This window comes from Symphalangus syndactylus, chromosome 13 (assembly GCF_028878055.3).
Source record: "Symphalangus syndactylus isolate Jambi chromosome 13, NHGRI_mSymSyn1-v2.1_pri, whole genome shotgun sequence".
In the NCBI taxonomy this organism is placed as follows: Eukaryota; Metazoa; Chordata; class Mammalia; order Primates; family Hylobatidae; genus Symphalangus; species Symphalangus syndactylus.
In genome coordinates, this window is record NC_072435.2 from 60041337 (window position 1) to 60057056 (window position 15720).

The 15720-nt window shown below is 42.2% G+C and overlaps 1 protein-coding gene across 7 annotated transcripts in view; it reads right to left on the bottom strand.

Moving 5' to 3' along the window:
- The window catches only part of ZNF566 (zinc finger protein 566), a 46057-nt gene that overhangs the window by 18184 nt on the left and 12153 nt on the right, over positions 1-15720 (bottom strand). For 3 of the 7 annotated variants that reach the window (XM_055239696.2, XM_055239697.2, XM_055239698.2), the window contains exons 2-4: positions 13693-13760; positions 10497-10623; positions 10076-10174 (exon numbers count right to left, since the gene is read on the bottom strand). In XM_055239696.2, coding sequence (XP_055095671.1) covers positions 10076-10174; positions 10497-10623; positions 13693-13701 — 235 coding nt within the window. In that variant the 5' untranslated portion in view covers positions 13702-13760. The remainder of the gene's footprint in view (positions 1-10075; positions 10175-10496; positions 10624-13692; positions 13761-15720) is intronic. The other 4 variants (XM_055239699.2, XM_055239700.2, XM_063614149.1 and 1 more) reach the window with 2 other exon arrangements.

Consider the following 15720-nt stretch of genomic DNA (forward strand, 5'->3'; position numbering starts at 1 on the left):
GTGATCTACAAATTCAATGTAATTTCTTTTTTTTTTTTTTTTTTTTTGAGACAGAGTCTCGCTCTGTTGCCCAGGCTATAGTGCAGTAGTACCATCTTGGCTCACTGCAACCTCTGCCTCCTGGGTTCAAGTGATGCTCATGCCTCGGACTCCCGAGTAGCTGGGACAACAGATGTGTGCCACCACACCTGGCTAATTTTTGTGTTTGCTTTTGTTGGGATTTTTTTTTTGAGACAGAGTCTCATTCCATCACCCAGGCTGGAGTGCAGTGGCACGATCTCGGTGCACTGCAACCTCCACCTCCCGGGTTCAAGCAATTCTTGTGCCTCAGCCTCCCGAGTAGCTGGGATTATAGTTGTGTGCTATCACACCTGGCTAATTTTTGTATTTTTAGTAGAGCCTGGGTTTCATCACATTGGCCAGGCTGGTCTCGAACTCCTGGCCTCAAGTGATCTGCCCACCTTGGCCTCCCAAAGTGTTGGGATTACAGGAGTGAGCCACCACACCCGGCCAAATGCAATGTAATTATACATATTAAAAACTCAACATTTTAAATAAAACATAAAGTAATTTTTAATACTATATGAAAGATCAAAGAGATAAGTATAACCAAAACATGCCTGAAGAAAAGGTGGAGCAATGTGTCCTATCAGAAATCAAGACTTGTTATATAAACAAGAGTAATTAAGGCAGGGATAAAAAGGCTCAATGTAACAAGAAAGACCCAATGCATATATGAAATCTGAATATATGACAGAGGAGCATTGTTGATCAATGAAGAATAGGCGGAGTTTTCATTTGAGAGGGAAACATAATTTTTTTTTTTTTTAAGAGACGGTGTTTCCTTTTTTTTTTTTTTTGAGACGGAGTCTTGCTCTGTCACCCAGGCTGGAGTGCAGTGGCGCAATCTCGGCTCACTGCAAGCTCCGCCTCCCGGGTTCACGCCATTCTCCTGCCTCAGCCTCTCCGAGTAGCTGGGACTACAGGCGCCCGCCACCACGCCCGGCTAATTTTTTGTATTTTTGGTAGAGACGGGGTTTCACCGTGGTCTCGATCTCCTGACCTCGTGATCCGCCCGCCTCGGCCTCCCAAAGTGCTGGGATTACAAGCGTGAGCCACCGCGCCCGGCCTAGAGACGGTGTTTCCCTCTGTTGCCCAGGCTGGTTTTGAACTCCTGGGCTCAAGCAACCCTCCTGCCTTAACCTCCCAAAGTGCTGGGATTATAGGCATGAGCTACCACACCCAGCCAATTCATTTTCTATATAGGAAAAATAACTGATCTCCATCTCATACTATTCATAAAAAACAATTAAAGTTGCATTAATAGGTCTTTAATAAGAAAACAAAAACATAAAAATTCTTGGGAGTTCGAGATCAGCATGGGCAACATGGCAAAACCCTGTCTCTACAAAAAATACGAAAAGTTAGCCGGGAGTGATGGCACGTGCCTGCAGTCCTGGGAGGCTGAGGTGGGAGGATCACCTGAGCCTAGGAGGTAGAAGCTGCAGTGAGCCATGATTGTTCCAGTGCACTCTAGCCTGGGTGACTTTTTCTGTCTTAAAAAAAAAAAAATTTGGAATTAAAGTAGAAAATTGGGCTAGGAAGGGGTTTCTGAAGATTCGAAAAGTATAAAGCATACAGGAAAAAGATAAAAATGTTTATAAGCAATATATAATTTAACCACTAAACATATAATTTGACAATATTAACACAAAGAATTACTGTTCATCAAAAGATATCATAACGAAAGTGAATAAAAAAGACATAAACTGGAAAACATATCTACAAAACATGCGATTGACCAAAAATGAGTATCTAGAATTTATACAAGGAATTCCTACAAATCTTAGGAAAAAGACAAATTAGCCTAATACAAAATGGATCAAAATGACATTACACAGAAGAGACACTAATGACCAATAAACATATGGAAAGGTAATCATCTTCAATAACGACCAGGGAAATTTAATTTAAAATGATAAAATAAGATTTTATACTCATCAATCAGATTATTAAAAAATGAAAAAATCTTATAATATCATAAGGAAAGATGATGGAACAAAAGTACTTCCCACGTAAACTAATACAACACTTGGAAAACTGTTTGGCATCACCTTGCAAAGCTGAGTAAGTATGTACGCCAAGATCCTGCAATGGTGTTCCTAAGTGTGTTTCCTAACAAATCTCTTGCACATGTAAGTCTGCGGATGTAAATATTATTGTCATAATTATATGTTTACGTATATACATTCTATATATTCTACCATGTTTATAAATACTATTTTTTTTTTTTGAGACGGAGTCTTGCTCTGTAGCCCAGGAGTGCAGTGGCACGATCTCAGCTCACTGTAAGCTCCACCTCCTGGGTTCATGCCATTCTCCTGCCTCAGCCTCCCAAGTAGCTGGGACTACAGGCACCCGCCACCACACCCAGCTAATTTTTTTTGTATTTTTAGTACAGACAGGGTTTATCATGTTATCCAGAATGGTCTCGATCTCCTGACCTCATGATCCGCCCGCCTTGGCCTTCCAAAGTGCTGGGATTACAGGCGTGAGCCACCATGCCCAGCTTATAAATACTATTTTAAGGGAAAAATTTAATGGATAGGTTGAAAAGCATAAAGGTCACTGTTACAGAATATATTAGCAAATCAATATAAATCAAGGCCAAAGAAATATATATAATATATTAAATATATATAAAGGCAGTATAAATATATATAAAGGCAGTCTAAATGGAAAAACAGATGAAGAGTAAGAAACACAGACGTTTTATGTCAGTTTAATAGAAGGAAAAAAGGAAAAGGTAAACAAGGCAATATTTGAAGAGATGACTACTAAGAATTTCCTATCACTAAAAAAAGAAAGATGTAAGTCCTCAGATGGAAAAATACTACCAGAAGCAAAGCATAAGGGGAATAAAGGTAACCATGTCTGAATTTATCACAGTAAAGATTTAGCCTATTAGAGGAAAACATTTTTCTCTGATGGAAAGGAATAAGAATCATCTATCAAAAAGAAAAGAGTTAAGAATATCTTCATGGCATTGTGGCAGGAAAAGATATATTAAAAAAGACAACAATGTACAACTGGCCCTCTGTACCAGGTGGGTGGGGTGAGGAGGGTTGAGGTTTGGTTCCAGGACCGTGGCAGACACCAAAATCTGCGGATGCGCAAGTCCCTTATATAAAACGGTGCAGTAAGTTGGTTTCAACCAACTGTGAGTCTCAACCTATTAATACAGAGGGCCAACTATATGTATTTTACATCCATGATTGGTTGAGTCTGTGGATGCAGAATCCACGAATACGAAGGGCTGACTATACATATGCGATGATTCCATTCATGTAAGATTCAAATATAGGCTAAGGAAGAATTTCTTAATCAAGTCCCTACAAGTGTGAAGCATAAAAGAAAAGATGGATACATTTGACTACAGTAATCAATAAGAACTTCTGCTCACAGAAAGGAAAACCATAAAGAAAGCTAAATTCAATTCAGAGTAGAAAAAGATATTTGTAGTTTGTAGAACATGCAAAGTCCCATAAGCAGAACATATAAAGAACCCTTACACATTATTAATAATAATACAAGACAATTCGGCCGGGCGCGGTGACTCACGCCTATAATCCCAGCACTTTGGGAGGCCGAGGCAGGTGGATCACAAGGTCAGGAGATCGAGACCATCCTGGCAAACACGGTGAAACCCCGTCTCTACTAAAAATACAAAAAAAATTAGCCGGGCGAGGCGGCAGGCTCCTGCAGTCCCAGCTACTCGGGAGGCTGAGGCAGAATGGCGTAAACCCGCGAGGTGGAGCTTGCAGTGAGCCGAGATGGCGCCACTGCACTCCAGCCTGGGCGACAGAGCGAGACTCCATCAAAAAAAAAAAAAGAAAGAAAAATACAGACAATTCAACAGAAAAACAGGCAAAAGATTAGAGCAGGCAATTCACTGAAGAATTTCAGCTGGGCGTGGTGGCTCATGCCTGTAAACCCAACACTTTGGGAGGCCGAGACAGGCGGATCATGAGGTCAGGAGTTTGAGACCATCCTGGCCAACACAGTGAAACCCCATCTCTACTAAAAATATAAAAAATTAGCTGGGAATAGTGGTGGGCGCCTGTAATCCCAGCTACGCAGGAGGCTGAGGCAGACGAATCGCTTGAACCCGAGAGGCGGAGGTTGAAGTGAGCCAAGATTGCACCGCTGCACTCCAGCCTGGGCAACAATGTGAGACTCTGTCTCAAAAAAAAAAAAAAAAAAAAAAAAAAAGAATTTCAAAAAACCAATTACTTGAAAATGTGTGCTAAAACTCATCAGGAAAGAAAAATGTGGCGGGGCACGGTGGCTCAAGATTGTAATCCCAGCACTTTGGGAGGCGAGTGGATCATTTGAGGTCAGGAGTTGAAGACCAGTCTGGCCAACACGGTGAAACCCCATCTCTACGAAAAATATAAAAATTAGCCGGGCTTGGTGGCACATGCTTGTAATTCCAGCTACTTGGGAGGCTGAGGTGGGAGAATTGCTTGAACCTGGGAGGCAGAGGTTGCGGTGAGCTGAGATTGTGCCACTGCACTCCAGCCTGGGTGACAGAGAGAGACTCCATCTCAAAAAAAAAAAAAAAAAAAAAGAAAAAGAAAAAAAGAAGGAAATGCAAATTAAAACCACACCAAATTATTATTATACACTCACTAATTGATAAAAATCAAAGTTTGAGCTGGGTGTGGTGGCTCACGCCTGTAATCCCAGCACTTTGGGAGGCCGAGACAGGCGGATCACCTGAGGTCAGGAGTTTGAGAGCAGCCTGACCAACAGGGAGAAACCCCATCTCTACTAAAAATGCAAAATTAGCCAGGCGTGGTGGCGCATGCCTGTAATCCCAGCTCCTTCGGAGGCTGAGGCAGAAGAATCACTTGAACCCGGGAAGCAGAGGTTGCGGTGAGCCGAGATCGTGTCATTGCACTCCAGCCTGGGCAACAAGAGCGAAACTGTCTCAAAAAAAAAAAAAAAAAAATTAAAGTTTGACAATACCGTACATTAGGAAGCATGTGCAACAATGGGAACATTCATATACTGCTGGTGAAATTGTAAACAAATACAAGTGTTGAAGGAAAGTTAAAATTAGATAGCTCGGCTGGGCGAAGTGGCTCACTCCTGTAATCCCAACACTGTGGGAGGTTGAGGTGGGAGGATCACTTGAGGCCAGGAGTTAAAAGACCAGCCTGGCCAACATGGCAAAACGCTGTCTCTACTAAAAATACAAAAATTAGCTGGGTGTGGTGCTGCATGCCTGTAATTCTCACAATTCGGGAGGCTAAGGCATGAGAATCGCTTGAATCTTGTAGGCGGAAGTTGCAGTGAACCCAGTTCACGCCATTTCACTCCAGCCTGGGCGACAGGGCTAGACTCTGTCTCAAAAAAACTAAAAAATTAGGCAGCTAGTTTGGGAGCAGTGGCTCATGCCTGTAATCCCAGCACTTTTGGAGCCTGAGCGGTGGGATCACTTGAGCCCAGGAGTTCCAGACCAGCCTGGGTAACATGGCAAAACCCTGTCTCTACAAAAAATACAAAAAATTAACCAGGTGTGGTGGCATGCACCTGTAGTCCCATCTACCCAGGAGGCTAAGGTGGGGGGATCACATGAGCCCAGGAGGTGGTCAAGACTGCAGTGGGCCGTGACAGTGCCACTGCCCTTCAGCCTGGGCAAGAGTGGGACCCTGTTTCAAAAAAAAAAGTAAAAGCACCATCTGGAAACCAATAGACAGGTAAATGTTATTATTTTGCAAAGTCCATAAAAACTGAAAGAATAAACACAGTAATAGATTAAAAGTATGAAATATAGAAATGAACAAGTTAATTATCATGCTATGGTGAAAATGTCCACTCTCATAAGTACTCAATATAATGACAATAAAGCAGTCCAGTATACCAAGAAATCACTGTAAAATTTATATAACTTTGCATTAAGGTTATATAAGGGAGAAAATATCCATATTTTTTAGAATTACATAATGAGATTATACAAGGCTGAAATGACATGAGGTCCTGGATTTACTTGAAATTATTTGCGGTGGGGCGCGGTGGCTTATGCCTGCAATCCCAGAATTTGGGAGGCCAAGGCAAGTGGATCACCTGAGGTCAGGAGTCTGAGACCAGCCTGGCCAACCTGGTGAAACCCCATCTCTATGAAAAATACAAAAAAATTTGCCAGGCATGGTAGCGGGTGCCTGTAATCCCACCTATTCGGGAGGCTGAGGTACAAGAATCGCTTGAACCTGGGAGGCGGAGGCTGTAGTGAGCCGAGATCACGCCATTGCACTCCAGCCTGGGTAACAAGAGCGAAACTCCATCTTGAAAACAAAGAAAATAAAGAAAATATTTGTGCGACAATAGGGGTAGATGAGTGGCATGTATTTTTGAAAATTTTCACAATGAAAAGCAACATTCTATGACTTGTAAAATAAATGAGTGAAAACATTTATTTAAAATAAAAATTAACCATTCTTAAAGAGTACAATGAAATGAATACTACCAAACACTGTGAGTGTCTGAAAGCTTCAGAAATATCTTTTTTTTTTTTTTTTGAGACGGAGTCTTGCTCTGCCACCCAGGCTGGAGTGCAGTGGAACGATCTCGGCTCACTGCAAGCTCCGCCTCCTGGGTTCACGCCATTCTCCTGCCTCAGCCTCCCGAGTAGCTGGGACTACAGGCACCCGCCACCACGCCTGGTTAATTTTTTGTATTTTTTAGTAGAGACGGGGTTTCACCGTGTTAGCCAGGATGGTCTCGATCTCCTGACCTCGTGATCCGCCTGCCTCGGCCTCCCAAAGTGCTGGGATTACAGGCGTGAGCCACCGCGTCCGGCCCAGAAATATCTTGTCTCTGAGAATCCATCCTAAGCAAATACAGAAAAATCTATATGCATAAAGTTGTGCTTTTACATAAAGAATGCATATATGCATAAAGAATGGTGCTTTTACAAACAAGCATTGATTAGAAAGCAGCTTAACTATGTAAGTATAAGTACTTGAACTGCACTAAAAGAAAAAAAACAGAATTATATGAGAAAATGCATGTAGAAACTATTACATACCTATCTAATCTTCATGGCCAGATCTTTCTGGTACTTTTCTTCCTGAGTTCCTGAGTTCACCTTCTATCCTGCTGTTGTTCAACCTACATTTCCTTGCCGTATCTTCTCCTGCTGTAAACCTCTAGGTATCAGGGTGCTTCAAGTTTCTGTCCTTGCTATATTTATTCCCTAGGGGATTTCATCCAGTCACAAGACTCTATATCTCTATATTGAAGGCTCTCCAAATTTTCCTCCAATGCTGATCTGACCTCCCAGTTCCAGACTTCTATACTCATCTGCCTGCATGGCATCTATGCTGCATCCAGTAAGCACCTGAAGCTTAACATAAGCAAACTCACCCTTGATTTTGCAAGCCCCAAATCTACTCTTTACCCATTTCAGTAATTACAAAGCCCATTCTTCCATAGGCTCTCCCTAAAAAGCACGAATCCTTTTTATTTCCGCTTATACTCCAAGACTGAATCCTGCTAACTCTTCCTTGAAAAGATTTCAAACCCACCACTTCCTTCCACTGCCACTGATAACATTTCAATGGTCTCTGAGCCATCACTGTATCTCAACCAGACTACTACAAAATCCTGCAAACAGCCACTCTGCTTCCAATCTTGCCACCTACAAAGCAGCTAGGGAAATCTTTTTAAAATATATGTTGCATCAAGGACAGGTGCAGTGGCTCACACCTGTAATCCCAGCACGTTGGGAGGCCAAGGTAAGAGGATCACCTGAGGTCAGGATTTCGAGACCAGCCTGGCCAACATGGTGAAACACTGTCTCTACTAAAATACAAAAATTAGCTGGGAATGGTGGCGGGTGCCTGTAATCCCAGCTACTCGGGAGGATGAGGCATGAGAATCTCTTGAACCCAGGAGGTGGAGCTTGCAGTGAGCCAAGATCATGCCACTGCACTCCAGCCTGGGTGACAGAGCAAGACTCCATCTCAAACAAAAACAAAAACATGGCCCGGCATGGTGGCTCACACCTGTAATCCCAGACTTTGGGAGGCCGAGGCAGGTGGATCACAAGGTCAGGAGATTGAGATCATCCTGGCTAACACGGTGAAACCCCATCTCTACTAAAAAAAAAAATACAAAAAAATTAGCCGGGCATGGTGGCGTGCGCCTGTAATCCCAGCTACTCGGGAGGCTGAGGCAGGAGAATCGCTTGAACCTGGATTGAACCTGAGGCAGGAGAATCGCTTGAAGCGGAGGTTGCAGTGAGCCGAGATCATGCCACTGCACTCCAGCTTGGGCAACAGAGCGAGACTCTGTCTCAAAAAAAAAAAAACAAAAAAAATAATGAGTTGCGTCAAGCCATTTCTAGGTGCACAGCCTTCTGATGACTTCTTGTCTTAGAATGAAAAGATTTCCCATGGCCTGTATGGCAGACAGTACATAAACTGACCCATTCTTTCCCACTCCTGCCTCTTTGATCTCATCTCCCACCCACGTACCCCTCTGCTCTCACTCCTCCAGTCACTGGCCTCTGGGGCTGCTCCTCAAACACAGCCAAGGCACAGCTGCCTCAGGCCCTTGAAGGTCTGCGTTCCTCCATCTGGAGTGGTCTTCCACCCAGTACCTATATACAATAACTTACTGTGGTGCTTCTTCAGGTCTCTGCCCAAACATTACCATATCATTTGGTAAGATATGGTAAATTTCTCTTGCCTCTTCACACAAAATATCATCCTTTATTCCCTTCCTCTACTTCTTATTCCTTTTTAGTGTTTACTATAACCTGGTATGTTATATATTCATCTATTTTCATATCTCTCCCTACACTGTGGGGTACGTTCTAGGAACAGAGATTATGCATGTTCTTTTTTTTTTCTTTTTTTTAATAGAGTCTCTCTCTGTCGCTCAGGCTAGAGTGCAATGACATAATCTTGGCTCACTGCAACCTCCACCTCCTGGGTTCAAGTGATTCTCCTGCCTCAGCCTCCTGAGTAGCTGGGATTGCAGGCGCATGCCACCACACCCAGCTGATTTTTGTATTTTTTAGTAGAGATGGGGTTTCAACATGTTGGCCAGGCTGGTCTCGAACTCCTGACCTCAGGCAATCCTCCTGCTTCAGCCTCCCAAAGTGCTGGGATTACAGGTGTGAGCCACTGCACCCAATCACGCATGTTCTATTCATTACTGTAACCTCAGTGTTGAGAATAGTGCTGGGCATACCATAGGCACTCCAGAAACATAAACTTAATGAATGAATGTGCTATTCTGTTCCTCCTCCTTCATACCAAATCTCTCTTTGCCAGCTCTTACCTTCTCCATGGAGACACAGGCCCTTTATTTCCAACCCACTATATAAAGTCAATGACGCTCACACCAAAATCTCCCCCTATGACTTCTATGTGGATCAACCCCTCTTCTACCTCGTTAGCCCTCGCTTTCTGCTAAGCTCCCTATTTTAACTTCGCTTATGGTGGTGTTATTTGTAGACATGTTCTAGTACTTCTGCTAGGCAGTAAGTTCTGAAATTGCTTATTCCTTTTTTAAACACTGCAGCATCTAGCTGAGTGCCTTATACATGTTAGAAAATCAGTAAATGTTGGTAAAAAATATGAATGAATCAATGAGGGCATAAACCCCTATCCCAAAAAACTTAGTAAAAGAAAATAAGTCTTTAGCAGTGTAGGAAAAAATCTATTTCTGGAGACAATGATGCTTTTATTAGACTAAATACAAAGGAGGATGAAAAGCTAGGAAGGAAATGGATCCAAAATATGGATAGAAAGAAATATCACTAGAAAGGGTGGAGGAGGGCACCAGCTGGTTAGAACAGAGAGAGAAGGATAAGAGGAGAAAAGCAGGCAAAGTGTGTTAGGTAAAGGGGAAAGGTAGGATCATTTGAAAGCTCATGTAGAAAAGGTCTTACATTTGCATAATAGGCCAAAAGCCTTTGAGGAGAGGTTCCCAGATAGCATCTAAAAGATGCAGTCTCTCTACTGGCCAAATCACGCATTACCTGCTGTGCCTCACTTACCTGGCCACTGGCCTCTTGTTAGCTCTCTGTCAACCAACCAGGGCTCCTTCCCTTGCTCCAAGTAGGAGATCACATTTGGTTTAGAAATAGAATGCCCTGCTTACAAAAGAAGTAACAAAACAAATTTATCATGAGAATATCCTAGAATTCAAATCCAGTCCCTTCATTATAAAGAAAGACATGGCATTATGAGAAGAGTCAAAGAGATGTACAACGGACTTATGAAACATAACGGAAGATGTAAAACATCCCCAAAAACTCAATGCAGCTTCCTTTTTCTAACTCTACCATATTTAGAACATTCCTGTGGAACAGGATGTCAAAATTCGACTGGTTTTTGAAAGCCAGGTGAGCATTTCACATTGGAGGAAGTAGGCCTTCCAAGGGCAGAATCTAAATTACTATGGACAGATGTCCTTACCCATTGAAACCAGGTTGCTGTAATTCTCCAACATCACATCTCTGTATAAATCTCTCTGATCATCATTCAGGCATTCCCACTCCTCCTGAGAGAAGTCTACGGACACATCACTGAACATCACTGACTCCTGGAACAATAACCACGTACATGACTTGATTAATTTTTTGAAAAGTATTTTTGTGAAGGAAAGAGAGAAGAAAAGATTAAGGTAGAGGAAGTAAAATACAGTGAGCATATGAATGTCTGGGAAGCAGTGGAGGACTGTAAACAAATAAGCACAACTGAATCACTGAGTTTCCAGGTCATTCTGTTTCCTCTAAATGAAACTGCCTGAGTATGCTAGGATACCTCCACTATCCAAACAAGGTTGGGAAGGTACAAAGATTCAGCTAAGAGGCCTTTCCCAATTAAATGAAATTGTATATGCAATGCCTCGCACTATACCTGTCATATAATAAATCAATGATACATGTGATCTTTCCCCCTCTCTTTTCCCAAATAGCTGAGAGTCAAATTTCAGAATAAGGGATAAAGACATTAAAAGCCTCCCGAGAGAAGAGCAGGTCATATAAAAGGCATCAAAAATTAGAGGGGCAATGGAATTCTCAAGAACACCTCTAAAAGCAAGAAACAATAAGAACAATTCTTCAACATTCTGATGGAGAAAATAAACTCTGACCTAGATTTTCATAAACAAACTATCATTCTGTTTTGAGTGTTGAGAAAAGACATTTGTAGACATCCAAGGACTCAAGAAGAGTTTCTTCGGAAACTTCTAGACGATGTGCTCCACAAAAACGAAGGAGTAAACAAAAAAAAGAAGACAACATAGGATTCAGGAAGTAGGTAAAGTTTCAGGAAAGCTGTGACTGAGAGAGTAAACCAGACCAGATGGGAACAAGGAAACAGGAAATGGGGAATCAAGTCTCTACATCAAAAGGAACTGATGTGTCTGACCAGAGGGAAAACGTATTGACTAGCCTGTGGCAGTGATGCTGGAGATTCTGGATATAAACACACAAATGACTAGGCAAATGGCAGGGAAAGCAATTAACCCCAGGAAAATGAAGGGTTGTATAGAACAAAGCCATGAGCTCGCTTGGCAGAGAATAATACTTGCAGCCATAATAAGGCGTATACTATTGATTTAACCAAAAATGGTGATACGGTAACAGTCAGGAAAAACAAAAGTGCAGTATGGGAATACAATGTTCCCTTTAACTTTGCAATCAGTCAAGAGATGACTAAAGTGGGTTTATCAAAAAATGGTAGTAAACCAGTTTTCAAGAGTTGAGGGCAGTGGCCTCTTGGAGTGGGTCTGGTAACGGGACAAAACCAGAATTGAACTACTTCCCTTGTACACATGTGTAAAATTACTTTTAAAAATTTTGTATCTTAGAAAATTAAATTTGCATATAATTTAAGACTCTGATCCCTTCCTATGCCAGACTATTATATAATAAGAAATGTTCCTTGTTACAACAAATGCTATTCATATGTTTCTCACTGAATAATATTCTATTATAAGGCTATAAATGACATCTATCCTTTTGCCTTTAGAAATTCAGGCTAGAGGTGATCTTTAAAGACCTCTCCAACATTGGCTCAGTCTTATTTATAACAACCTACTGCCCAGTTGTAAATTCCCCTTATAACTAAGCTACAGAAAACTGGTGAAGGATGATCCGGTTTCACCATCGGTATTACTGACATCATTGCTTTTGTTTTTTAAACAGGATCTTCCTCTGTCACCCAGGCCGAAGTGCAGTGGCATGATCACATCTCACTGCAGCCATGACTTCCTGGGCTTAAGTGATCCTCCCACCTCAGCCTCCCGAGTAGCTGGGACTACAGGAACGCACCAACATGCCTGGCTAATTTTTGTATTTTTTGTAGAGGCGGGGTTTACCATGTTGCCCAGGCTAGTCACCTGGGTTCAAGCAAACCACCAGCTTCAACCTCCCAAAATGCTGGAATTACAGGTGTGAGTCATCACATTTGGCCACTGACATCAATTTTTCATGGATGCTTAGTGAGGTGTGAGAGCTTTGTACCAACCACTAGTCACACTCTCAAACATAAAAGGCTCGTTAACCAGGAGACCTTGCCATGTACTAGGACTGAAATCAAACAAAACCACAGCATGTATTTTCTTATTGGAAAACCCAGGTCTATGGAGCTAACGAGGGCTTTTCCCTATAAGGTGCCCCTAATTACTTATTTTCATCCCATCAAATCACTGTCCAAGCAAATTAGATTCATATTAATTTAGTGTGGGGAACACATTTCTGTCCTATTAGGATTTTTGGTAGAAGTCTGGGATAGGAGATGCTGAAGGACTTTGTAAACGAGTATGTAAACATTGTTTAAAAGCGTGGGCAACTGAGAGGAGACTGGGGTTGTTTAGGAGGAAATGCATGTCCTTTTTCTCACAGGGGACCCTGGAAACCAGTGTAAAAACATTAGTCCAAACCTGATCTGGGTCAGACCATTTTTACATTACATAATTATTAATCTCTTTATGGAAAGAAATAAGTATTCTTGATGAAATTGATAGGGGATTTTCTGATGGACATTAATCTAAATTAAAACTTCTTCAGAGAAATTTGTTATTCAACCACTTGGCTGACTAATAGTTAACTGTGAGTTAAGAATATAAATTTTTTGCCGGGCGCGGTGGCTCATGCCTGTAATCCCAGCTCTTTGGGAGGCTGAGGCGGGTAGCTCACTTGAGGTCAGGAGTTTGAGGCCAGCCTAGACAACATGGCAAACCCTCATCTCCACTAAAAATACAAAAATTAGCTGGGTGTGGTTGTGGGCACCTGTAATCCTAGCTACTCAGGAGGCTGAAGTAGGAGAATCACTTGAACCCGGGAGGCAGAGGTTGCAGTGAGCCAAGATCACGCCACTGTACTGTAGCCTAGAAGACAGAGCAAGACTCCATCTCAAAAAAAAAAAGAGTGTAAATTTTCTAACAATAATTATGTAATCAATTCTTTTTTTTTTTTTTCTATGAATTGGCTTGTTAGAGATCCTTTCCTTTACAGGAAAATTCTGGCATTGCTCATAACCAAACTTTTTAAAAGGTGTTGTTTTTCTTTCTAACATCAAAAAGCATCATCATGAGGAAAGCAAATGTTTACAGGTACTAGAAGTAAAAATCACTCTATCTGAGCAAAACGAAACAGTATCTCACCTGAGCCATGGCTCTGATATTTGTAGAAAAGGACCTTCTCTTGGTTCTTCTTTTGGAGAAGGGTAGAGCTGGGAGAGGCAAAAGAAGATAGATAAGACTCCACTTTCCTCACAGCTCCTGGCCCAGAATGATCATTTCCCTTCTGTTCATGCTTCAGAAATGCTTGTGGGGTATCAGTGAGGAGAATGGGCAAATCTCTCTATCATCCCTAGCTTCAAAGATACCAGGCTGTAACTGGAGCAGGATGAATTAGGGCAACTCAGTATGGCTTGGAGAATATATGTTTATATACATACATACATACATATAAAGATTTTTTTAACTCGTATTATACACACTACTTATACACATTGCTATTTTTACTTAATATATCTTGGAATTAGGTCCCAATTAGTACATATTGTGTTACATAACTGCTTTAATAGCTACATTGTAGTCCATTAAATGGATATAACTTTTTTTTTTTCTTTTTGAGACAGTCTCGCTCTGTCACCCAGGCTGGAGGGCAGTGGTGCAGTCTTGGCTCACTGCAACCTCCGCGTCCTGGGTTCAAGCGATTCTTCTGCCTCAGCCTCCCAAGTAGCTGGGACTACAGGCATGTGCCACTACGCCCGGCTAATTTTTTGTATTTTTAGTAGTGATGGGATTTCACCATGTTAGCCAGGATGAACTCGATCTCCTGACCTTGTGATCCGCCCGACTCCGCCTCCCAAAGTGCTAGGATTACAGGCACGAGCCACTGCACCTGGCCATAACTTATTTAACCAATCTGTGGCCAATCGTCATTTAGGCTTTTTCTAGTTTTTCACTGTAACAAACAATGCTGTAATAAATATCCTTTTGCATATATCATTTTACCTGTATATGAATTCTTCACAATTAATTCCTAAAAGCATAATTGCTCAAAGATTATACACATTTTAAGTTTGGATATACCTGGGTCAAACCAGTTTTCTTTTTTTGTTTTTTTTTTTTTTGAGATGGAGTCTTGCTCTGTCGCCCAAGCTGGATTACAGTGGCGCAATCTCAGCTCACTGCAAGCTCCACCTCCCGGGTTCACGCCATTCTCCTGCCTCAGCCTCCCGAGTAGCTGAGACTACAGGTGCCCACCACCATGCCCGGCTAATTTTTTGTATTTTTAGTAGAGACAGGGTTTCACCACGTTAGCCAGGATGGTCTCGATCTCCTGACCTCGTGATCCGCCCGCCTTGGTCTCCCAAAGTGCTGGGATTACAGGCGTGAGCCACCGCGCCCAGCCAGGTCAAACCAGTTTTCAATGTGCTTGGATTGTACAATCAGGTTGCAAGTGCTAACCAAAAAACAACTCATTTGCTTAGTTTGAGAAGACTTTTGGGGTTAATCGGTCTTGACTTAAGATAATTGAAACCCAGAAAATAAAAAATAATATTACTGAAACCTCAGGAAGATACTAAAATTAGTAACAGTAACAAGAGGAAGGAATTAAAAAGTATAAAATAATGTAGAAATGGACTAAATTCACATCACTGATGTTTCACAATAGCTTTCAAGTGTGAGTGTAGCAATAAAACGTGTAACAATTGTGTGTATTCTTTTTTTTTTTTTTGCTCTGTCCCCCAGGCTGGAGTGCAATGGTGGGATCTTGACTCACTGCCTCCTCCACCTCCTGGGTTCATGCAATTCTCCTGTCTCAGCCTCCCGAGTAGCTGGGATTACAGGCGTGTGCCATCACACCTGGCTAACTTTTGTATTTTTAGTAGAGATGGGGTTTCACCATGTTGGCCAGACTGTTCTCCAACTCCTGGCCAACTCCTGGTCCACCTGCCTTGACCTCCCAAAGTGCTGGGATTACAGGTGTGAGCCACCTCACCTGTCCAGTTGTGTGTTATTTTTTTTTTTTTTGAAACGGAGTCTTGCTCTATCGCCCAGGCTGGAGTGCAATGGCACGATCTTAGCTCACTGCAACCTCCGCCTCCTGTGTTCCAGCTATTCTCCTGCCTCAGCCTCCCGAGTAGCTGGGATTACAGGGTCCCACCACGCCCGGCTAAC